At 31.6% G+C, this 25,122-nt stretch overlaps 3 protein-coding genes across 3 annotated transcripts; 2 read left to right on the top strand and 1 right to left on the bottom strand.

Moving 5' to 3' along the window:
* The first annotated feature begins 3,145 nt into the window (after positions 1–3,145).
* Positions 3,146–5,806, top strand: LOC145048878 (polyubiquitin-like). The gene is made up of 2 exons (XM_078997506.1): positions 3,146–4,509; positions 5,471–5,806. Exon 1 carries the CDS (start codon positions 3,340–3,342, stop codon positions 4,486–4,488), a length of 1,149 nt encoding a protein of 382 aa, XP_078853632.1. The 5' UTR covers positions 3,146–3,339; the 3' UTR covers positions 4,489–4,509; positions 5,471–5,806.
* A 199-nt stretch (positions 5,807–6,005) lies between these two features.
* LOC145048879 (polyubiquitin) lies at positions 6,006–7,275 on the bottom strand. The gene has a single exon (XM_078997507.1). It carries the CDS (start codon positions 7,125–7,127, stop codon positions 6,207–6,209), a length of 921 nt encoding a protein of 306 aa, XP_078853633.1. The 5' UTR covers positions 7,128–7,275; the 3' UTR covers positions 6,006–6,206.
* Positions 7,276–15,208: 7,933 nt separating this feature from the next.
* LOC145048882 (casein kinase 1-like protein 10) lies at positions 15,209–21,634 on the top strand. Its single transcript, XM_078997510.1, has 14 exons — positions 15,209–15,990; positions 16,086–16,126; positions 16,515–16,584; positions 16,671–16,819; positions 16,906–17,001; positions 18,528–18,598; positions 18,968–19,029; positions 19,186–19,249; positions 19,830–19,914; positions 19,983–20,109; positions 20,220–20,293; positions 20,375–20,435; positions 20,543–20,676; positions 21,155–21,634. Exons 1-14 carry the CDS (start codon positions 15,915–15,917, stop codon positions 21,458–21,460), a joined length of 1,416 nt encoding a protein of 471 aa, XP_078853636.1. The 5' UTR covers positions 15,209–15,914; the 3' UTR covers positions 21,461–21,634.
* Positions 21,635–25,122: the final 3,488 nt, after the last annotated feature.

Genomic DNA, 25,122 nt, shown 5'->3' on the forward strand with positions numbered 1-25,122 from the left:
TACCTTCTTGAACTTTAAAATGTATAATATACAAAGTTTTTATGTACGGATCAGTTATGCATTAACAAATCATTAATATTTGTTATAAGTTTGAATATTTGATTTAAAGAAGATTATAAAGAAATTTAATTTGAAGCAAAATGACAATTTTAAATTATTAAATTCGTTTATATAAATTAACTACATTGCTTAAATTAGACATCAAAAATAATTAATTATATAAATATATTAAAGGAGGGTTCCCAATTGAACAGTACTCTGTTCCTATTGGACCACCTTTAATATTTTTTGTTTTTTTACTAATGTGCTGTAACTTTGATGGTATACGTGTTGTTCGCTGCTCCCACACACAAGTGTAACCAATCAAAGCAGGATGTTTGTGCTCTCCACCGCTTCATTCCCCACTTGAGCTTCCACCGCACCATCAGTTTTTTATCTTCCACCGCCTGTGTCCATGTTCATATATCCCACCACCTTCTCTCACCGACTATGATTTTGTTCCTTTCCCTTCTGATCGTACTAATTCCTTTTTTCCTTCGACCACTGCCATCGACTCTTCCTATCTTTCTTCCTTCTCTCAATCCTTCTCTCTACATGGATATTCCATTTTTTTCCACCGATTGAGACACAGAGAGGTTTACTAGGGTTGATCATCCATATGAGCCTCCATTAAATTCAGAGGTATGTTACGTATTAACATCAGAGAAATCAAGATGATGCCCCACCCCACTCCATCCTCCACACTCTCACACACACAAATGTTCTACGTGGAAAGTTCTGTATTGAATCATTAATATGATAAAATGTTTCAGGGCACAATTATATTGGATCCGAGCACTTGCTTCTTGGTTTGCTTCGTGAGGGTGAAGGAGTAGCAGCTGTTGTTCTTGACTATTGACAAGCTTGCATCAAAGCAGTCTGTTCAATGAGAAACATATGATTTGATCTTTAAATTATTGATATGATCTTTGTAGAGATGATTAATAGATTAATCCTAACCTGTCCATGATAATTCCTGAGATTGATATCAACCCCAGATTCGATCAAGAGAGAAACAATCTAAAACCAAAAAGAAAGGGAAAATTTATTGATATCCATAATTGAATGTATAGATTTTTATAAGATTGAAAAAGATGGAGAGAAATTGATACCACATGGTGGCCTTGAGCTGCAGAGTAATGGAGGGGGGAATTCCGAACACCAAAAGTGGAATATCGAGCAAGTCTAGGGTTATATTCAAGCAAAGCTTTGGCTTCTTGAACATCGCCGTCTCTTGCAGCGGAAACAAGGCGTTCTCCAGATGCAAAACACCCAAAGGAATTCCCCATATGGTTAAAGAATCTCATCGATTGTTCGTAACGGAAATTGCTACAACTCCAGAAGGAATCGATGAAAAAGAAACGCAATGTGGTTTACATTATTTTGTAGAACAGCTAATGTGATTTAATATGAGTTCTTGAAAGAATGCGATATGGAAGAATGGAAATAGCATGATCAGGGGGCGTGTGTGTGATTTTTGATGAGATTTGGGCAAATTTCTGTTGACTTTCAGAGCTAAAAGATGAATAATTGATTTCAAATATACATGGTATGATCAAACAGTTGTCGATCAGAATCTTTACCGACTTTTGGTGTTGTTGAAGGAAACGATCTTACCGAAAATCTATGAAGATTAGTTACATAAATGGAATATATACGGATTGGATTGAGTATGGTAGTGAGTGCATCTACCTAAAATCCGAATTTTCGTCGAATATCGAAACTAATGAACAAATTTACAAAACCCTGATTTGCAAGTTATCCAAAGTTGAAAAGATTCCAACCCAAAATCCCAAACGCATTGTTCTCGATTTCTCTATTTTGCTGTGTGCAAGATTTATTTGAACTCATGCTAAGAAAATCACATTTTTTGTATATATCAACAAACCACCAACGTATTTGGGTTTCGCCTCATCGTCCGTCTCCTCCACCGCCTGTAGTCACCACTCTACAAGTTTGTATTTTGATTTCCGAAAATCGAGTATGTTCTGAAGGCAATGACATTGTATGGCTTCTATAGATGTTGTATTTGATCATTGAATTTCATCGGATTATACATATGTTTGGATTGCAATCGTGCAACGGACCGATTAAATGCACGCCATGGGTTTGATGAAAGTTTAATGATGATCTTGCAACTGGCGGTCACTGAGAATGAAAGCAACAGAAAGACGACTGCCTATTTGAATTCAACACGCATCTTATCAGGTAATAATCAAGTTCTAAATTAGAATTAACATTCATTACATTTTCCAGCTTTAGAAACCTAGAGTTTGATTAAATATTTTCAGATCTTGTTTTCATTATTTCAAACTCTATCTTCTGTTATCTCCTAAGTTCTATCGCAAATACCTACATTTTATATGATAGTGACCGGGTAAATCATACAACATATTAAATTTTTTTACTTTTTTTAAATTTTACGTTTACATTTAATAAACATCCATTTATTTGAATTGTATTTGATTCATAAATCTCAAATGGATCTTCAAGCAATGGATAAATGTCACAGAATTAGGCGTGTGTACAGGCTTGCAGCTGTTCTATCTGTTTACAAACTTTCTTCGTTAAGCGGAGCATGTTAATAAGAATTTGTTTTTAGGAGTTTTATTTGATGAATGTAATGGAATTGGTTGGTGATTATGTTGCTTTGTGTTTAACATCCATTTAGATAACATTTGTATATTAATCAAATACAACCCAAAAACATTCCAGATTTACCCTTGGGTTTGGAACAGCTTCACGTGTCACAAACAGTATTCTATTCACCTGCTGGAATTTTGATGAACTTCAAACTGGTATAATTTATTTCATGCAAAACACACGTAAAAGCAACATAAGACGAAATGTTTCCGTTTTGTTCATTGCCGAATACATATCCGATCCCCGCAACGCGGTGATCCTTCACTAGTTTATATAAAATATATAAACATGCAATATAAATATAAATTTAAAAAATAAATATTGTATTTAAAAACGATAATTTTTTATTTACCATGTTTTACACGAACATATACATATAATATTTTTAAAATATTTTAGGTAGTGGTTACCTCTAACCTCTTAACCTTTAACCCTAATAAAAATATGATATGCAAAATTTGGAGTAAACGCCTTTCCCACCTACAATCACAGTTTTTATCTCCTTATTTTTCGTTCCATTCGACTCAAACCCAAAACACATCGATCAAAACCCTTGCCGATCAGCATATGCTTATCTTCTCCGGCAAATAGCTAGAAGAAGGCCCTATTTCTAATTACAATATTCTGAAGGAATCTACGCTTCATCTTCGTGGAGGGATGCAGATCTTTGTTAGAACGCCGATGGGTAAGACCATCCCTTTGGAAGTTGAAAGCTCCGTTACCATTGGCGAAGTGAAGGCAAATATTCAGGACACAGAAGGGATTCCATCCAATCATCAGGTTTTGGTCATTGCTGAGAAGAACCTCGAAGGTTCTAAAACATTGGCGCACTATAACATCCAAAAAGAATCTACATTACACCTGAGTATGAGATTGGGTGGAAATATGCGTATTTTTGTGAAGAATTTGACAGGGAAGACCATCTCTCTTATGGCAGAGAGCTCGGAGACCATTGGCAACCTGAAGGAAAAGATTCGGATCGTAGAGGGGATTCCCCTGCTTCAACAGCGTCTGATCGTTGTTGAAAAGCAACCCCTTCAACCCGAAGACTCTACAACTTTGGCTGATTGTAACGTCCATGACAAATCAACATTACACCTGGCTTTGAGGTTGCGAGGCGGTGGTATTCAGATTTTCGTCAAGACATCAGCAGGGAAGACCATCAAACTGGTGGTTTGCAGCTCGGAGACTATTGGTAATGTGAAGGAAATGATTCAGGACAAAGAGGGGATTCCAAGGCATCAACAGCGTTTGATGATTGATGGAGAGAACCTGGAAGATGATTTGACTTTAAGCGATTATGACATCGAAAATGGATCTTCATTGGATCTGGTTCTGTGGTTGGGAGGAGGTGAGATGCGGATTTTTGTCAAGACGTTTACAGGGAAACCTATCATGCTTATGGTGGAAACGTCTGAGACTATCGATGATGTGAAGGGAAAAATTCGGGACATAGAGGGGATTCCATTGATTCACCAGCGTTTGATTATTGCTGGAAAGAAGCTGGAAGATGATTTGAGTTTAAGCGATCTTAACATTCATCAAGGATCTACATTGGATCTGATTGTGAGGTTGCGTGGCATGACACTTTCTGTTAAGACATTGATAGGGAAGACATTAACACTGGAAGTGGAGAGCTCGGACACCATTGAATATGTGAAATCAAAGATTTCAGAGATGGAAAATATTCCATCTGATCAGTTCAGACTTACATCATCTTCTGGGAAGCAGCTAGAAGATGATCGGACTCTTGCTTCTTATACTACTCATGACCAGTTTATTGTGCACCTTGCCTGCGTGTTTTAGGTGGTCAATTATGAAAACTTGGTATCTTTCTTTCATTGTTGACTTTTTTTTTTCTTGTAGTCATCTGCTTGCATATATGAAACTTTCAGTTCTTAATTCTGTTTCCTGATATTATATTGAATGTTGTTATTAGACAATTTCTGTCATGGTATATACTTGAGTTTACATAAGTAATATGGTAATATTTTATAATATATTTGTAAAAGAGTATTACTCCTATCATCATTTTTCATTTACATGTGATTTTTCTTTACCTCCTAGAGATTGTGCCATTTTCTATACTCGAGTTTACTTAAGTAATAATGGGGAAAGGGTGCTGTTAAAATTGATATTTTTTAGACACCTATTTGGTTTTTTTTATCAAAAGTTAGTCTATAATTAATTATTTGTAACTAAATACTTAAAAAACTAAATAAGTATCTATATGGTAAAATAAAGTGTCTTTTTAGCCAACTTAATAGAAGTGGAGACCTAGAACACCATTGATTACACAAAGTCAAAGGTTTCGTAGATTGATGACATTTTATCTTGTCAGTTTAGACTTAATTTAACATCATCTTTTTCTGGGTGACTACTAAAAGATTGGTGGACTCTGGCTTCTTATACTACTCTAGAGGAGTTTATTATGCACATTGCGCTAGTTTTTTAGGTAGTCAGCCCAAAAAACTATATTTAAATGTTTAGAGAAATCCCGGATAAAGTTTTAATATGTTGTGACAGTTTATTTTTTTAATAGAAAAGTCTCAATTATCTCTAATTTTATACGCTAATATGTCATTTCTGTTGAAAAATAAATAAGAACTATTTCATTAACTTGGACAAAATATAAAATAATAAAATAAAAATAAACCATAAATTGATCCAAATATTAGGATTTTATTGGAGATTTTCTTAATTGTTTATGGTTAACTTTTCTGGTCATTCAGTTGGGTATATGGAACTTTCAATTCTTATTTTCTTTTCATGATATTAAATTACACAGATATATATAAGCCAATTAAGGAGAAGATGACGCTCCATTTGAAAATACATATAATTTTCATTCCTTAGTAAGCAACCGCGGAAATGCTAAAGGTTGTGGTATTCTTAGACGATCTTTGTCACGGGATATACTACTATGCATCCAATAAGTCAAGCATTCTAAACAGGGGCGGATGCACTAAGATGGACAAGGTAACCCTTGGTGCCCCTCAAATTCCGTCTAGAAGTATAAAATATTTTGGAATTTTATTTTATCATTGCGTTGATACTCCGAAAAAATATGGGCTACCTTTAATTTATAAATTGAAAATGTTTAAAGTTCAAATTTAATACACAACTTGTTTTAAAGTAGCACAACTCTTATACGCTATTTGTTAAAAAAAATAAAACAATAGGAATGATAAAGAAATCAGATTTCGATCGACACATGCACTATTCTCGGCTCTTCCTCTGTTGTCAATTCTTGATATAATTGAATATATCAATAGCGATTCATAAACATTGATTCAAATTTGACAATAACACCCAGTACAAAATAGACATGAACTATAAAGCTTTTGTTTTCTGATTTAGCATTTCAAAAACCAAAATCACTGGAACAATATTCAAACATGAGCACTCTAAAAAGCTTTAACCATTAAAGAAAAGACCATATATCATCGGAACAGCGACATTATATTACATAAAACATCAAGTTACTTAATAGAGCATAACGAAAGATAGATTGTATTCAGATTTCAGAAAACACCACCTCTAAGACGCAAGACAAGGTGCAAAGTGGACTCCTTTTGAATATTGTAATCAGCCAAAGTCCTCCCATCTTCAAGCTGCTTCCCAGCAAATATAAGCCTCTGCTGATCAGGCGGAATCCCCTCCTTGTCCTGAATCTTTGCCTTCACGTTATCAATGGTATCCGAGCTCTCAACCTCTAGAGTGATCGTCTTCCCTGTCAATGTCTTGACAAAAATCTGCATCCCTCCCCTCAACCTCAATACCAGATGCAAAGTCGATTCCTTTTGGATGTTATAATCGGCTAAAGTTCTACCATCCTCCAACTGCTTACCAGCAAAGATCAGACGTTGTTGATCTGGTGGAATCCCTTCTTTGTCCTGTATCTTAGCCTTCACATTGTCGATCGTATCAGAACTTTCAACCTCCAATGTTATAGTTTTTCCAGTTAATGTTTTCACAAAGATCTGCATTCCACCACGGAGGCGGAGGACGAGATGAAGGGTGGATTCCTTCTGGATATTGTAGTCCGCTAGGGTTCTGCCATCTTCCAACTGTTTTCCGGCGAATATAAGTCTCTGCTGATCAGGAGGAATACCTTCTTTATCCTGAATCTTGGCTTTGACGTTGTCGATTGTATCAGAACTCTCGACTTCTAAGGTAATTGTCTTACCGGTGAGGGTTTTCACGAAGATCTGCATACCGCCGCGGAGACGGAGGACGAGGTGAAGGGTTGACTCCTTTTGGATGTTATAGTCGGCTAGGGTTCTGCCGTCCTCGAGCTGCTTGCCGGCGAAGATGAGCCGTTGTTGATCGGGAGGAATTCCTTCCTTGTCCTGGATCTTGGCTTTGACGTTATCAATGGTATCTGAACTCTCCACCTCGAGAGTAATCGTCTTCCCCGTTAGTGTTTTCACAAATATCTGCATATTTTGAAGGATGAATGAATGGATTAATTGATCTTGATATGATTCGAATGAATTGATGGATTCAAGAAGAGGAGAATGGGCCTCAATTTATAGCCGTGGGTAACAAAAAGAGGCGTTGTTGGTGTCAATACCGAACCTTCCCGCAGTTCCTAGAAGCGTCTAGGTCTAATAACGTGTTTTACAAGTTAATTCTAGACGTTTCCATTCGATATTTCGATTGCAATTGATTATATATATATATATATATATATATATATATATATATATATATATATATATATATATATATATATATATATATATATTGCCAAACACCATTAAAGTCGATCCTTAAAAATATTGTAAGGTTGGTCATGAAATTTTTTATATATAATATGTTGTAAACTTTTAATTTCAGGTGATCGAGTTTAAATTAACAAATCATGTATATTATACTAATAGTTATAAAGTGCTAAAATTAAAAAGATAATGTTTTATATTTGATTTAAATAAGTAAGTTACATACTTAACTTGTAAAGTGGAGAGTTAACATTAAAATGAGAGTAAAGTGGAGTTTAATTTATTGATTAAAGAAAATTTGAAAAGTTTTGGAGGCTTTAAATAAGTGAATATGATTAAAGTATATATATATACTAGGAATGTTTGTGGGTAGTGCTAACCCACGAAGGGTAATTTAAGTGTTACTTTAAATCTTCATAAGGCATTGTGATATTGCAATAGGAAAAAATGAAAGGATAATTCAATGAAAAACAAATATATGAAAGTATATTGTTATTTCTTGCAATTAGCACATGAGAAATCAAATTAAATATAATTACAATTGAAAAAAAAATGAATTCAACTCCAAGGACAATCAAATCTGAATTCATTGAACATATCACCCGTTCCACATGAAATCGTACAAAGAACCAATGAACATGAGCCTCCCATCATGACCCATCTCACCTAATTTAAATATAAAATTTAAAATACTTTAAAGTCATTTTCACTAATATAATATCTAAAGGTGACACGAATTTTCTGCTTTTTCCTTGTATGGTAAGGATAGGCTATTAATTAAAATTGTAGTGGCCCACTTTGTATGGTTGGCCTAGCCTACTCTTCTACATTAAACTCTATTAATTTGGCTTCCATTGATACATAACCTAACCCGATGTGAGCTGGGTTGTGAGTTCTTGAAAATAGTATATAATTAGTTCAATAAAAAAGGTTAATGTAAAGTTCAATTCTATTTGGATTTTTTGCATTTCGTATGGGCTCTAGTCAGAACTAACAGTAATTCCACCACCTTATTCCCTCAAAAAAGGTGGTTATCCAAATAAACATTTGGTCAAACGCAGGGATAAGTGCCAAAAGAATATCTTATAAACTCTTAACTTATGATGAAATCTTTGAACTGTGTTCGTCGGGGTCTACAGAAAAATCAGTTTTGTTAGTGTTTGATCCACAACTTTCTGTTGTTATAAGTACAACCTTAATGACAAACAATTGTAATAAATGAGATAAAAAATATATCCAAAAAATATCAACTAAACGACAAAGAGTTGCTTCCTGAAAACCCAAAGAAGAACATAAAAAAAAATACAATTAAAGGGTTTATGATCATTCTATTATTCTGAGTTTGGAAACTGTAAGAGAATTGCTATGTTGACGATCAAACACATTCTTGATTATCGCCATAGGCAATTGAGTGCCAGACATCTAAAATTTTCACAAAAATACTCCCAATTTGTCATTAATCAAATATTTGATGGAAAAATGTGAGAAAAGCATGAAAAAAAAAGAATCTTATTTAGCTTGTAGGAACAAATTATAATTTTACAATAAATACCTCAATGGATCAAGCATAACATATTTTCTGGTATGTCTCCCTAACAAAAACAAATGATACCTATAGCTAAAGTTGTGCATAAGTTCATCCACCAAGATTATTTTCATGAAAAATGAAAATTTGAGGAAAAATTGTACATACAAAGTGTAAAAAAAATTCCTAGAATCATAATTTCTGGATTTAGGATATCGTATTTTTCTATGCCTTCAACTGCTAAAAACTATAGTACATAAATTTGGTCTTTATTAAATTAAAAGAATCTTGGTTGCTGATTATAGTGATAAGTATCGATATGTTTTTTTGAACGGACATTATGTGGAGCGCCTTCTGGCCATGATCAATGATGATTCAAAACCTGAACAAAAGATCATCAAAGAATCTGTAATAAATATAATAAAAAGTTGGAATAACAAAATAAGATCACAAAACGGGAAAATGAAATTAGTAATACCCTTGTATGGCTATGGGAGTGCCATATATTAGAAAGGAAGAACGAACAAGTTCATCTTCAGATTAATCTTTTGGGAATGTTTGGGACTAATTCCACCATAGCTAAGCACCTTCATAAAAAAACAATCACTTTCCTACAAAATTTGGTCAAAACCTTAAATAATTCTCACTAAAACAAAGAAAAAAGTGACATCGTTATAATGAGAAGGTGGAGTTGGAGTTTCCACCCTGAGAGCTTATTTCCACATCAACGACGATATATAACCTGAATGTGTTATTTTGCTTCATAGTTGTGAGGAGTGAAGCAATCACATGAAAGAAGAAATAAGGGGAAAAAATTTCAGGGGGAAAGGCGCAAGAACAAAATCTGGAACCCATGACTTGAAATCCCTCCAATCAATAGAACATTGATATTCGTTACCTGGATAATCATCTTATCTGAGTTGAAAAAAAAGGAAGAAGAAGAATCGGTGGTGGTTTCAGCATCAATAGGTGTGGTGATACATTTTCAGAGAGAAAGGAAATATTGGTGACATCTATAACATTATCAAGCAATGAAAAATTGATTACAAGGAGATAAAGGAAATAATTTTGAAGTAACATCGGTACTAATATTGACCGTCAATGGAAAAATGGTGCATGTGCCTTAGAAGGAGACACATGTCTCTATATGTGGAAGAAATGCATTGACGGAGAAAACGGTGGAGAATGATAAAATACCAGTGATTGAGCCTCATACCGTATATTGACGCGCCCAAAATAATCCATTCGTGAAATACACGCATAGACCTTGACCTTAGAAGGTTTATATATATATAATATACTAGTTTATAACCCGTGAGAACCACGGTTATAAAATTAATAAAATTTTTATAGTAAAAACTCAAAATTATTAATAAGTTATTTTAAATAAATTATTAATTTAAGAGGTATTTTTATTAGTTATGTGAAATTATAATCATTGATTCAAATAAATATATAAAATTAATTTTTAATATATATTAGATATTTTTTATTTGTGAATTAATGAAAACAATAATTAAAAATCTAAAATTTAAAATAGAATCACATTAATGAGGAGGTTTAATAAATTTAAAATGAAAAAGTAATAGATTGACAAGTGGCAACACATTAATTAAAATGTTTAATATGATGACACATATAAAAAATGCTACTCTTATTTATATATATATATATATATATATATATATATATATATATATATATATATATATATATATATATATATATATATATATATATATATATATATATATATATATATATATATATATATATCTTGATTTTCATAAATGACATAAAAAATAGTATGAAAATATTAAACGTTTTACTAACATAAAAAATACTAAAGCATATATTATAAAATCTGTATCCAATCAACACTTATAAAGTCATATAAAAATAATATATAAAACTCACCATACGAATTAATACATTTGATACATATTAGAACATACTAAAATTATTATTTTTTATTCAAGAAAACTTATTTTCGTCAACTCTTTATATATCTTCAACTTTTCATACGTGAATCATAAAACTATTTCAAGCGTTTTTCTAGGAAAATCTTATTTATATATACTACTAATATGGCTAGAAATATATAAATGAGGGGAAAAATATTAGTAAATGACATTAATTTTAGAACGATAAAAAATCATTTACTTAATTTGAGTGATTGTTATTAATTGGTTGTGTTGAGTTTAAGGGGTTGCACCATTGGGCCTTAGTGTTTTGGTCCATTTTCTACTCAGGGTTTGGGCATGTCCAGTCGTGTAAGCTTTAGGGTTTACATATATATAGTGCATGCATGCATTATATTAATTAGGCTTTGGATTATTATTTTAAAGAACAAGTATTGTAACCCCAGCACACTTTTACAGTAGCAAGCACACCTTTACAGTAGCAATTCACATTGAATTCTTCTGAGGTAGAGCATATTAATCATTCGACATACATTTAATTCATCTTGATATTTTATTGCTTGTCATTGATTATTGTCGTGTTCTTGATATCTGCTGAATCCATCGATCTTATAGAATTAATTCTCATCAATTGGTATCAGAGCAGGAGACTATATAATTCATACGTATCTCTTTTGTTGGAAGAATCTGTTTAGGGTTTCCGCTTTTATCAAATCTGTCGGAGCCGTTATTTATACATTGACGTTATTTTTTGATTTTGCTAAACCCTAATTCAATCTTTACAAGACTGATTCTTGCAGATATCTGTAAAAATTCATTATGTCTCTCGATGATTCTTAAACCAATCCAATAAATATATCCAACAACATTGGATCTACAACTAGGATTTCAATCCTATACACTCAAGATTATGAAGTTTGGACGCATCACTTTGAAGATTACGTGGTTGGATCTGAAGACAATGGCTATCTAATATGGGATGCGATACCATTGGGTCCATTTGTTCATTCCGGAACAAATAAAATAGGTAAGACTCAAAAGGAATACAACACACTCGTAACTGATGTGGATAAAATTCCTCAAGATGGTAAGGACAAGTTATTGTGTAACGTAAAAGCCATGAGAATGATAAGGTTCGCCTTGCAGACCGATACCTTTCATCAGGTTAGCCCATGCACCATAGCGAAAGAGATATAAGATAGACTCAAGGAGTTGTATTCAACTGATGAAGACCTGGAACACTCCATCCAAACTCTATTTCTTTCAGAGTTCAGTGCATTTCAACAGAAACCGGATGAAAAACTCATTCAGGATTTCGATCACTTCAACCATCTTCTAAGCAAAATGATCAAGCATGGCATTGGAAGAGAAGTGATCGAATAAAAGGTCACATTTTTGAACGGTTTAAGGGTACCAAGTTAATTTGCATGGTTATTCACACCATGTTTGGGATCCTCGACATCCCAGTCATAAATTTGAGAGGACACAATCGAGATTCAAACATGCCATTGAAAGTTTAATGTATCTCAAAAGATCTAGGAGTTTCAAATCCAATTAAAACTTAATTATATTTCGTTTTGATGGTGGAAATTGGTAAATTGTCATTTACCTACCTTCAACTATTTTATAGCTTGGATTACGACATCCCTCCTCTGGTTATAAATAGGTTTTTAGATCTTAGCCTTAATGTTTCATATTGGGTGTTATATTAAGGACTTTATATCAACTAACTTGAATTTCTCCCATTACAGATGTCTAGTTTAGACAACTATGGTCTTTCTAAATCTTTAGGAACAAGCTTTCCTGATGAAGATGATATCCCACATGACAATCAAGGTGAAAGATTAATCCATGTGTTGTGCATTGATAGGACTGGAATCATGCTTCACGTCCTCCAATTATTCTCCCTATCCCACAAGTTCAAATACTTGAAAAGTTCAAGGTCACTTAATTCCTATTGGAAAGAAAAGTCTATATATGCTTACATTTTGGAGAATAAGTGACATACTGACAAATCGGGAGAGTCGAGTGTCAAAGTCTTGAGGTAGTTGGCTATTGACTTGGTTCTTCAGTCACTCCCTGATGACAGACCATGACATGACCCTTAGTGATATTACCTATTTGCTTGATACTGATAAATTAGCAATGATTTGGAGCACTGGTAAAGCAAAATTTGATTGGAAGATCAACTACCCAAACTTCCATGGACATTCACAATGGTAACATTAGAATTCCAGAAAAGCTCTCTTCCCAATGCAAAGGGATTGGTTATGGTCAAGTCATTTGACCTAATTGTAAAGAGAAAGGATAAGTTTGAGATAGTCTCATGTACCATTTCCAAAGAGTCCATATGTTTCTTTTTCCAAAAGAAGGGACATTGGTTGCAAAGCTGGCAGATTTACCTGAAAGATATGGTAAAGTCAAAAGTTTGACTCTACTTCAGGTAAAGTCCATTATCTAACTCTATTAAGTATCTTTTGGAGATTCTTAATACATAATGTAATCTAATTACATTTTGATGTTTTAGAGAATCAAAGGAAGCTTACAGAAAGAGTATGCTGATTCTGATCACGAAGTTGGTTCGGTGATCAGAATTTTGAGCAACTGCTTAAGAGTTATGATAGATTGCTTAGGAATAGATATCAACATAGTTTTAATATGTATTTGCATTGTAAGGATAAGATTTTTCTGCAAGTTTTAAAATAAAAAAAACAGTTTTGATTTATTTATTTTAAGTATCCTTACAATGGTATTTGTGAAAAATTATTGTTTACATGTTTCCATTGATAGCAATATTGGAAAATGGATTTGATTCTTTCATTTGTGGTAGTGTCATAATTTACCAAATAAGGACAGATTCTCATCACCCAAGTTTCAGTTGGATAGAAACTTGGAATTATGCAAGTTGTATTGTGTCATGAATGAGAATTGTCATCTTTGAGAAATTAAGACTAAGTCCTTGTTCACATGTATATATGACTCAAGTGAAGGACTAAGGGATCAAGTACACATTCTTGTGTACTAGTTAAAGTCCACCACAAAAGACAATTAAGACTATTCTTCATGATTTACTAAAGTTTAGTAAATATGGTTATGCTTACAAGTTTAAGTGTAATTCTGAAATATTGGAAAAGTTTCAATGATTGGAAGAGCGAATGAGAAGAATCAAATTAGGCAGAAAGATAAAAGTTTCTCAAATCTAAAAAGATGGGAGAGTACTTTAAGTATCTTGTTTTATGATTATCTTAATGATTATAAAACCATATCACAATTTATCCTCTAAGGACACCTTAGTACATTTGTTTGGCTAAGAAGAGGAATCGTGAATTGTTGAAATGGTTAAATCAAAAGATAAATCATATTTCGTTCCAAAAATAAGTCTTAGAGTCATACTCTAAGATTTTAACTTGAGTGACATGATTTTAAGAAAGGTTTATAACACTTTTCAAATGTAAAGTAACATGTTTCTTACTCTTGTACATTTGGAATTGGTAAATTGTGATGTTTTAGATAAAACAAAGACCAAATAAGGCCAATTGTGTGAAGTGTTTGTCTTGATAAGAATCCACATTATTTCTTGAAGATTTGGCAAGAGAGTCTTATATGTCAAGAGGAATGTGGGAGTCTAAAAGATCATGAAATAGTTTCAATAACTAATCAAGAATAAAACATGTATTTCATCACTAGCACACGACTAGAGGTTTATAGCCTATCGTGCTGACACATTCTTATATCTGTGCTCATTCCAGTTAAAGTTGGCTATGCATTTGAGTTCTACATGTTCTCAGTTGTTTGCATAGCTACTTGGAAGCAATGGTAGGCCTTGTGTTACCAAGTGGCAAGAAATTAAGATTGAACAAGTTCAGTTCATATGATTTTGGATTTGTCACTAATCTTGTCTTGTGATTATGGTTATGACAAATTCACATGAATAGGAACACACACACCATTAAAAATCTAAGTGTCATACGGTTTCTCTCCAATTAAGGTTAGGAAACACTTTCACTAAGTAGATTTTAAGTAGATAGCAATTGTGATCTTTAGATTCTCAAAGTCGTTAGTGGAGTGTGTGTCATTAACCGACACACTAACATGGACTTGTGAGAAATGACAAAGGTATAAACAATTGAGACTATGATTATGGCATCCCTTTTCATAAGTGTTATGCTAGTAAGATAATAATCATTGTGCTACTGGGAGCATGATTATTATGCTAAGTGTTGCACGTTAGCAATGTTAATTATAGAAAACAAAAGTTTCAATTCATTTTGAAAAGCTATAAAAAAGAAAAACAATAAACACCCAACTATAATCATTTTCCTTTAAAATTATAATTTATGAACTAACATGTCAAACAACTAAAACTCGTTTAGTATCGTGTTGAGAGCAAAGCCAAAGACCATCATCTCTCTTATCCCCCACTTTTCTTGAAAAACAACTTTCCGTACTAGACGAAGACGACTCTGCGTCTGCTTCATTTCTTTCGTTGTTGCACAGATCCTTTGGAATCTAACCACTAAAAAGGATTTCCCCGTCGATTTCTTGTTTCAAGATTGATATCTTCCGATCTCTTTCAGCTTTCACTTATTTTTTTTAATCACTTTTCCTCTGTTTCTTCATTCGCCGGCAGCACAAAATCGTGTATATATATCCGTTAATTTATCATCATCGAGTCCTTGATTAACGTGTTTCAAATATCACATTTTGATTTTGATATCTGACCACACGATTTTGACCATCCCGATGATGTAGGTTCTAGGGTTTTATACTGATTCATTTGTTTTGTTATCTGTATATCATAAAATCGGCACCCAAACTTTGTTTATTATCATTTAACTTCTTCGCTCGAATTCGTCGTCGTTATTGTTAAGAATCTTCATATCGAAGTGTCAAACTCAGTTTATAGTTTTGGAAATTACGATTTTGGAGCTTTTTGTTGTAGCGGATCATTTCTGTGGTTTTAGGTAGATCTGGTGGATTTTGGCGTTTTGAGCCGGTGAATTTTTGCATAGATTTCAAGCACGAAAGATAATTATTTGATTTATTTGTGCGGATTTAATCATGGATCATGTGATTGGTGGAAAGTTTAAGCTTGGGAGGAAGATTGGTAGTGGATCTTTTGGAGAGCTTTATTTAGGTAATTATTATTAACATATTTCCACTCTGATGCTCTCCTTATTGCTGAGATTCTAATGATTTGGTTGTCTGTATGCTTGATTTCTGTATTTTCAGGAGTAAATGTACAAACTGGAGAAGAAGTTGCGGTTAAGCTGGTATGTATTGGGCTTTACTTCATGTAACTAAATCCTATTGCTGTTTTTTTGATAATTCTGTATGTATGCATATATATAGCTCACAGTTTCTTGAAATAAAGTTGCAAGTGAACTTCATTTGAAGTTTTGGTATTTGATTTTCTGTGTAACCTTGCCATTAATGTTCTGATAGATGTGTTCCATTGTGTGACAAAACATCCCCCAAATAGCAGAAATAAGGTCATAAAGACCAAAAGCTGATCATGATATGAACTCAAGTACTTCACGTTTACATCAAAGTTTCCCAAAACATATCTTAGCAATCATAAAAATTGATTTCATAAATAAACAATCTTAGCTTCTAGTGCATTTATACAGTGAACGAACTTTGAATTGTCTATGCGTACAGGAATCTACCAAAACTAAGCACCCTCAACTTCACTATGAGTCCAAATTGTACATGCTTCTCCAAGGAGGAAGTGAGTCCTGTTCCATTCTTATTGTTCTTATTATATTATTACATCAAATAATTTGTTTTACATTTTTATCAATAAATATAATGCAGCTGGTGTACCCCACTTGAAATGGTTTGGTGTTGAAGGAGAATACAATGCTATGGCTATAGATCTTCTTGGACCAAGTTTGGAAGACTTGTTTAATTATTGTAATCGGAAGCTTACACTGAAAACAGTTTTAATGCTTGCAGATCAGTTAGTAAGTATTATGCATTTCAAATTTATAACAAGTTTAAACAAAAGTTATTTGTATCAATGCTTATGCTCTTTTATTGTTTTATTCAGATAAACAGAGTTGAATATATGCATACAAGAGGTTTTCTTCACCGTGATATAAAGCCAGACAACTTTTTGATGGGTCTAGGGCGGAAGGCAAATCAGGTATTATTTTCCACTTGTCATTTTTGGTGCTTAAATAAATTCTTAATATACATAAATACACTTTTATACTCTAGGGTTTAATTGCAAGAGTTGATTACAAGCTTTTCTTGATTACAAGCTTTTCTTGACCTTCAAAGATCCTAACTCCCTAACACCCACTTCCTATCATTGACCAAAATACCCCTGATTAACTCTTTTATTACAGCTACTGTGCTTCTACTTTTTTTTTTCTTCCTATTCTTAGAGCATCTCCAATGGTTAACCTCTCAATGGCTTTTTATTTTTGCCACATCATTTTCCACCAACTTTTACTTGGCAAAAAGCTTTTATAAAATAGCTTCTCCATTGGTTAACCTTTTCAAAAGTATTTTTTTCAAATTTTAATTAATTTATCCTTTATCTATCTTAAATGTTTTATTGAACCCCTCATATAATTTATCTTTTTACTAACATATGTCAATGTTTATGTCATATTTTCGGTGCAAAAAATAACTTTGTCGGCATTTTTATAGACACTTAATGTCAAAAAATAAAACTAAAAAATAATTTTGTTGGTTATTTATTATTATTTTTTTTCTGAAACTATAAAGGAGGATAAAATTTTCACATCGTAGTTAAAAATAAAATAAAAAAGCGATAAAAGATTATGCAACCACAATTTTTTATAATATTTGATAGTTTTTAATTTAGAAAGTTTGACAACTTTTTTTTAAATTATATAACTATTTAATAAAATATTTTAGTTTTTCTTGTGTACATTAAATTAATTAATTAACTAAATATAAAGTCTATAAGAATTCCAACATATAAATAGAATTGGGGTGTAAAATAAAGTGTTGGTAAATGTAGGGTTCAAATTTACAAAGTATAAGACTTTGTTGGTGCGCCACTGCTAGCTGAAAAGCTAGCTTATTTTTCGAGCTTTTTTAAGTTGTCGTGTTTGGAAAGCCAAAAAGTAGCTTATAAACTAGCTTTTTAAAAAACTACTTATACTAGCTTTTTAGGAGCTTTTTAAAATTTTTCCAAATATACCCTTAATTAATTATAAATACACATTCTTTTAAATGTCCTTTTATATTTTTCAGCTAGTTTTACCAAAAATCATTTTTTATCAGCTAGTTTTTTATTTAACAGCTAGATTTTCAGCTATCAGCTAGTTTTTTATTTAACAGCTAGCTTTTCAGCTAGAATGCCAAACATAGCCGAAAAAAATTAAAAGGTTAGTAGAGAATAAGTGTTTGGAGTGACCCATCAAATTAGCCTTCTTCTCCAATGGTAAAAAGCTTTCCAAAAGCTTTTTGAAATAATAAAAAGCTACCATTGGAGATGCTCTTAGATTACTAAGTGTGACAAACAATCAAACATGATGTCAAAGATACTCAAATTAGCTCTGTGCAATTTTTAGTTTGTATTTTTTGTCTTTGGAATTACAACATCATTGTTTTTGTATATTTCAGGAGTATTCTTGAATTGAACTAACAAGTATGAAACATATTTCTTGTGTTTTTTTTTTTATTATAAAACAGGTTTACATTATTGATTATGGTCTTGCAAAGAAGTATAGGGATCTCCAGACTCACAGGCATATACCATATAGGTATTGGAATAAACTTGTTAAAACAAATAAATACAACAACACTTTAATTGATTTGTTTATTATAACATGCTACTTTCACAACCCACTATTACAACATGTCAACATTTTCCTTTGAAAAATATACCCAATTATAACAATATCATCCAAATACAAAACAATTTCACCAATAATAAAGAATTTTGAAAGTATAATGCTATATATGGGTAGAGTTTTCAAAGTAAGATTCTTTTTCGAAAGTACAATGTTGTAATAGAAAGAAATGGAAGTAGGATTGTATAATACACAAATATATGAATTTTTTTCTTTCTATTTTTGCATTCATTTATCTTATTTATTTATGTTGACAAAGATATATAAAATATATTTCAGGGAAAACAAAAATCTTACAGGCACAGCTCGTTATGCAAGTGTTAACACTCACCTTGGAGTTGGTGAGTGAATTTTGAATCATCTTCATTTTTGCTTAGTTTTACACTTTTTGTCTGTGCAAAAGACGTAAATGCCCTTATCCTTGTTATAAAAAATAGCCCTATAAAGCTTGTCCATTTTGATTAGTAATGATAATATTATATGGTTATGAATTGCAGAGCAAAGCAGGAGAGATGATCTAGAATCTCTTGGTTATGTACTCATGTATTTCCTGAGAGGAAGGTTGAATTTAATTCTTTACTTTTTTGGCTTAAATGCAAGAAATAGCAATGTACTTTTATTTATTTATATATTTGTTTAATATAATTTATAGCATCCAGCTATGAACTGACTTATAGATTGAAATTAGAAAATAATAATATTATCACACAAAGTACTACTCTGTTGCAACAAACCAAATAAGAAAAATACCTAAATTACCCTCTGCTAATAAGATGCTATTTATTTGGCATAATTCCCATTTTACCCCTTGTAAATACGTAGATAACATCTGAGGTATACCACATCCCACTTTCGTTTCTTTCTATTACAACATTTTACTTTCATTTGTTTTTTCATATGAAGGCATTTTGCACTTTGAAAATTCTACCCAATTAAAGTATTTGACTTTCACCTATTTTCTTATTTAGGACATTATCATAAAAATTGCTATGTAAATTGATTACATTGCTATCATTGAGTAGATTTTTCAAAAATGCTATAATAAACAAATCCATAAAAGTACATTGCTATTTCTTGCTTAAATTTGTAAATTTATATATCTAAGTTGACACTTATCTATATTATGTGTATGCTGTTGTAGCCTTCCATGGCAGGGGTTAAAAGCTGGCACCAAGAAGCAGAAATATGATAAAATTAGTGAAAAAAAGATGCTTACTCCAATTGAGGTATTAATTATTATTTAATTACTTATTCTCTTTTAGTTTTATTTTATTTATTTACTTTTACCTTACAGGTGCTTTGCAAATCTTACCCTACTGAATTCACACAATATTTCCATTATTGTCGATCTTTGCGATTTGAGGACAAACCAGATTATTCTTACTTGAAGAGGCTTTTCCGTGAACTTTTCATTAGAGAAGGTAGAATCTATTTATATATATATATATATTTTACATAATTAATTATTTTCTTAAATACACATCAGTATATTGAACAACAAGTATTCATGTGTCAAACTTTCTTTATTCAGGTTATCAGTTTGACTATATATTTGACTGGACCATGTTAAAGTATCCCCATGTGGGCTCCAGTTCTAGAGGAAGGGTAAGTTATTTGCTTGTTTAATTTTCTATCTTTTCCGAAATATTATATTATATTATATTTATTTATCTTTATTATGAGCAGACAACTGCAAAATTACCATTGAACCCTGGAATATCAGCAGAGAGAGCAGAAAGGACCCCAGGTTTGTTTACCTTTTGTTTTTTTACTTAATCTACTTGTATAAATTTTAATATTTATCAAACAGAATGAGAAGCAAATCTTAATGGTGATTAATTTATACCATTTCAGTGAAACAAGAGGTTCGAGATAGATTCTCAGGGGCAGTTGAGTCATTTACTAGAAGAAATGGTTCTAGTAGCGGCTTACATGGTGATCAATCAAGGCATAGATCTTCAGAAAATGTTACACCCTCCAAGGATGCAGTGAGTAAAAATTAAAAATTTTTGACTTTTACATTTTTACCTATAATAGTAAGAGTAAATTACACGAATGGTCCCTATGGTTTAGGGTAATTTGCACGTTTGGTCCCTAACTTGTTTTTTTAACTCAGAAGATCCCTACTGTTTGTTTTTGTTACGCGTTTGGTCCCTGTCTTACCTAAAAAGACTATTTTGCCCTTGTTTTTTTAGTTTATTTAAATAAACACACCCCCAACCCTACCCCTCACCTTACTTTACCTATCCCAACATTCTTTCCTATTTAAATAATAGTTTTTTTTTAACTAAGATAGGGACCAAACACATAACAAAAACAAACAGTAGGGATTAAGCGCGTAACAAAAACAAACATCAGGGACCTTCCGAGTTAAAAAAAGAAGTTAGGGACTAAGCTTGCAAATTACCCCAAACCATAGGGACCATTTGTGAAATTTTTACCTATAATAATATATGGTCAATGTAGGTGCATGGTGAGTCAGATAGAGGGAGGATATCACGAAATGGAAGCAGCTCAAAAAGAGCAGTGATGGGAAGCAGCAGCAGACCAAGTTCATCTGGTGAGCCTTCAAAGCGATTGGGTTCAGGAAGTGGTCGCATATCAACAAATATTACTTCTTCTATTTCTACTACACAAAGGCTTCATTCTCAACCTGGTTTTGAGTCAAAATCATCGTCTTTCACGCGTCCTGTAGTCTCAAGAGGTGCTCGTGGGGATGATGCTCTTAGAAGCTTTGAGTTGCTAACTATTGGCTCGGGGAAGAGGAAATAAAATTAAATTCTCGGTTTTTTCTTTTGAATACCATGAGAATTACTTAAGACTTAAAACTACCTGTTTTGTTTCATGTGTATGGATAACTTGTTCACGGAAAAAAAATGGATTATTGTAAGGAAGATTTATGTTTTTGATTTAAAAAAAAAAAGTTAGTAATACGATATTACAATGTGCTGTGAGCATCTATGATTGTGGTTTTTTATATCAGTTTTTTCAAACCAAAAAACTTTTGAAGACTGGAAAAGCAATTAAGAGAATTGTTAGGGCATCACGGTTGGAGAAATTATTATTATTTTTTTTTTTGGTTGAAATAGCTTAATATGGTAACTTTTTAAATTTGTTTTTTGTGGGACTTTTCTATAAGTTGTATGAAAACTTATAGGACCCATCAAATCATTGGGAAAGCTTGTTGTTAATTAACAAATCCTATGAAAAAGATTCACCAAAAATAGTTATTCCGTTTTCATTAGCTTTTTGGGGTTGAAATAGCTCTTGAAAAGCTCTTAATTAACAAGCTTTTCTCATTAGTTTTGAATTTTATATATAAAAAGTGCTTATTGAAGTTTATGAAAAAACTATTCTAAAAAGTGCTTTTGAGTTTGCCAAACAATTTTTTTTGGCTTATTAGCTTTTCAAAAAGTTAATAAGAAAATAAGTACTTTTTAAACGCAATCCCAAACACCCTCTAAAAAACTTGTAGGAGACTCAACGAACTTTTTTTTTGAGTTCTTTTAATTAAAAAAAATCCACTAAAAAACTTTTTTTTTGAGTTCTTTTAATTAAAAAAAATCCACTAAAAACTATTTTATCATGGATGCTTTGGCTAATTGGACAAAACAACAAGATTAACATTTTTTTAAACAAAACCAGGAAATTCTTTTACCCATTGATAGCAACCAATTTATTTGAGCATAATCATCCCATGTGATTTGTCATGTCTACGACCTGTTACTCACGTGGAATATTCTAATATTTAAATGGATTTTTTTTTTTTCTAAATTAATCTCTTTATACTTGTATATATCTTTCATTTTAAATTGAAAGATAATGTTGATATGTTGAAATTGATTCAGTTGGGTATCAATTCCCGTGACGAAAGTGAGAATTCAGTTTTCGGGAATTTGATGTGAATGAAGATGTTTTGTTGACAAGTGACATTTTAAAGACAAACATGCAATTGATTTGAATAATCAGTGTAGGGAGTTTTTTATGTCATTAAGGGATTTGGTTGAATGGATAATATTTGTTAGGAGACTATTCAGTTTTCATAGTAGGTATGATTTTGGTTACTTACTAAGTTATTGATTTTTTTAGCAATATACGAGTCAACGTTCAACAACTCAAGGAATCATTACCTACTATGAAAAATGATGTAACAAATTTTATTATTCAACACAATCCACGCTGTATCAAATCTCTAAACCGATTCAAATTGCCTATCTCAAATTCTCGATGTCCTTGATATCAATCTCACATTTCAATCGAATAGAAGCTAACATATCTTTATTTATATTTAAACTAAAAAAAAAAAAAAAACTAGTTATGCTTTCGTAAGTCGGTAAATTCCCATTTTCATATGGAAATGATACCCAGTTGGACCAATTTCAACATATCTACCTATATGTTCCCAAGTAATTTAATTATTAGAACTAGTGTAAATTATAAATTTGGTCCATGTATTTTACATAAAATCTCATGTTTAGTCCAAGTTTTGGTTTTGTAACAAATCCATCTTTTTGATTTCATTTTGTTACGGATTTGATCATGCCCTTGCTAACTTTAACAATTCAAATGTTAAATTTTTCAAAAAGTAACTTTTACCATTGCGTCAATATCGAAGCAACTATATATATATATATATATATATATATATATATATATATATATATATATATATATATATATATATATATATATATATATATATATATATATATAGGGGATATGGAATATACATTACAGCCTAACCTAAGCTTAGGTACTGGACCTCTAAAATATGTCGTTTTAACATGCTAAATATACCCGGTTTGGTTTCACTTGGTAAATATATCATTCTCCATAACATTTCTTTTTTCATTATCGTTTTATCATCTCCGTTTTCTTTCCTCAATTATCATTTATTACTTAATCCAAGTGAACATTACTAAACCCTAAACCGAAACCTAAACCCTAAATTTAAACCCTAAACACTAAAACTAAACCCTAAACCCTAAATCTAAACCCTAAACCCTAAACTCTAAACCCTAACCCTAAACCCGAAACCCTAAACCCTAAACCTTAAACCCTAAACATAAACCTAAACCATAAACCCTAAACCCTAAACCCTATTGTGTCGATCTTGAATTGACATCTTGAAGTAATAATCGTGAGTCCATTAACCGTAGTTTTTATGTAGTAAAACGATGTATTTTCAAGAGGTTTAGTACCTAAGCTTAGGTGGGGCTGTAATGTATATTCCCTTTTCATATATATATATACACACACACACACACACACACACACACACACACACACACACGAAATTCTAACGAAAACACTAAACACAAGTTGCATATCGTCTCCATTAAAACACTATCATCATTTTCAAAAAGTAACTTTTACCTAGCGGTATTCGGTGTTGCCCTTCCTACTTGAAGTCGAGGGTTCAAGTCCTGTTAGGGACATATGTGGATTTAGAAGAATAGTTTAGGAGTAGAATAGATTTGTTGTTCAAAAAAAAAAATCTAATCTCAATGGCTCCCTTCATTGTCTTTGGTCTTCAAAAATAAATTTAATTTTGTTAATATTTTTTGTATAATTTCTAATTAGAAATAAAATAAAAACAATACATTACACTGACAATTTAAACGGCACACAAGTCGCACAACATTAATTAATCTACTCTAATAAATGAAAGTTTTTTGCAACTTGTCACACTCTTATTTAATTTGCCAAATCTCATTTTGTGGTTATTTTGAATTTTTTTTTCTATATGTCATTTTATGATTTTTTTTTTAAATTTCTACATAATATTTTAATGTAATAATTGCAATAAATGTAGTAATAAATAAATCTCAATCTCATTAACAAACTTACATTTTAATTTTAAAATTCCTAAAATTAAAGATTATTAGTTTCTTTTGTTTATTTAAATTATTTGTTTAAATTTAAAAGATAAAAAATATTTCCATTATAATAATTCATAATTTTTTTTATTTTCTTATAAATTCAAAGTTTTCAAATATTTAAACTTTTATATTAATTTGTTTTAAATTAATTCATGTAATACATGATCTCACAACTAGTTACAAATAACCAAAAACAAAAAACATCACAATTACTATAAATAGTTTTATTTCAGCATCGTGCAACCATTCTGAAACAAGTTGCATTAGGCTATCCAGAAAAGGATGCATTCTGATCAAATCAAACGGGTTAATCAGAAAGGGTTACATTCTGATCGGATTAACAATCACTTTTCTGAAATGGTGCATTAGGTGTAACAACCAAACCGCATAAAAAAAGAAAATAATGTTTTGATCAATATTGTTATTACAACAATTTAAACATTAAAACTCAATATATATATATATATATATATATATATATATATATATATATATATATATATATATATATATATAATATTTTATAACCCGTGGGAACCACGGTTATAAAAT

Source organism: Lactuca saligna, chromosome 5 (assembly GCF_052625555.1).
Source record: "Lactuca saligna cultivar CGN05327 chromosome 5, ASM5262555v1, whole genome shotgun sequence".
Classification (NCBI taxonomy): Eukaryota; Viridiplantae; Streptophyta; class Magnoliopsida; order Asterales; family Asteraceae; genus Lactuca; species Lactuca saligna.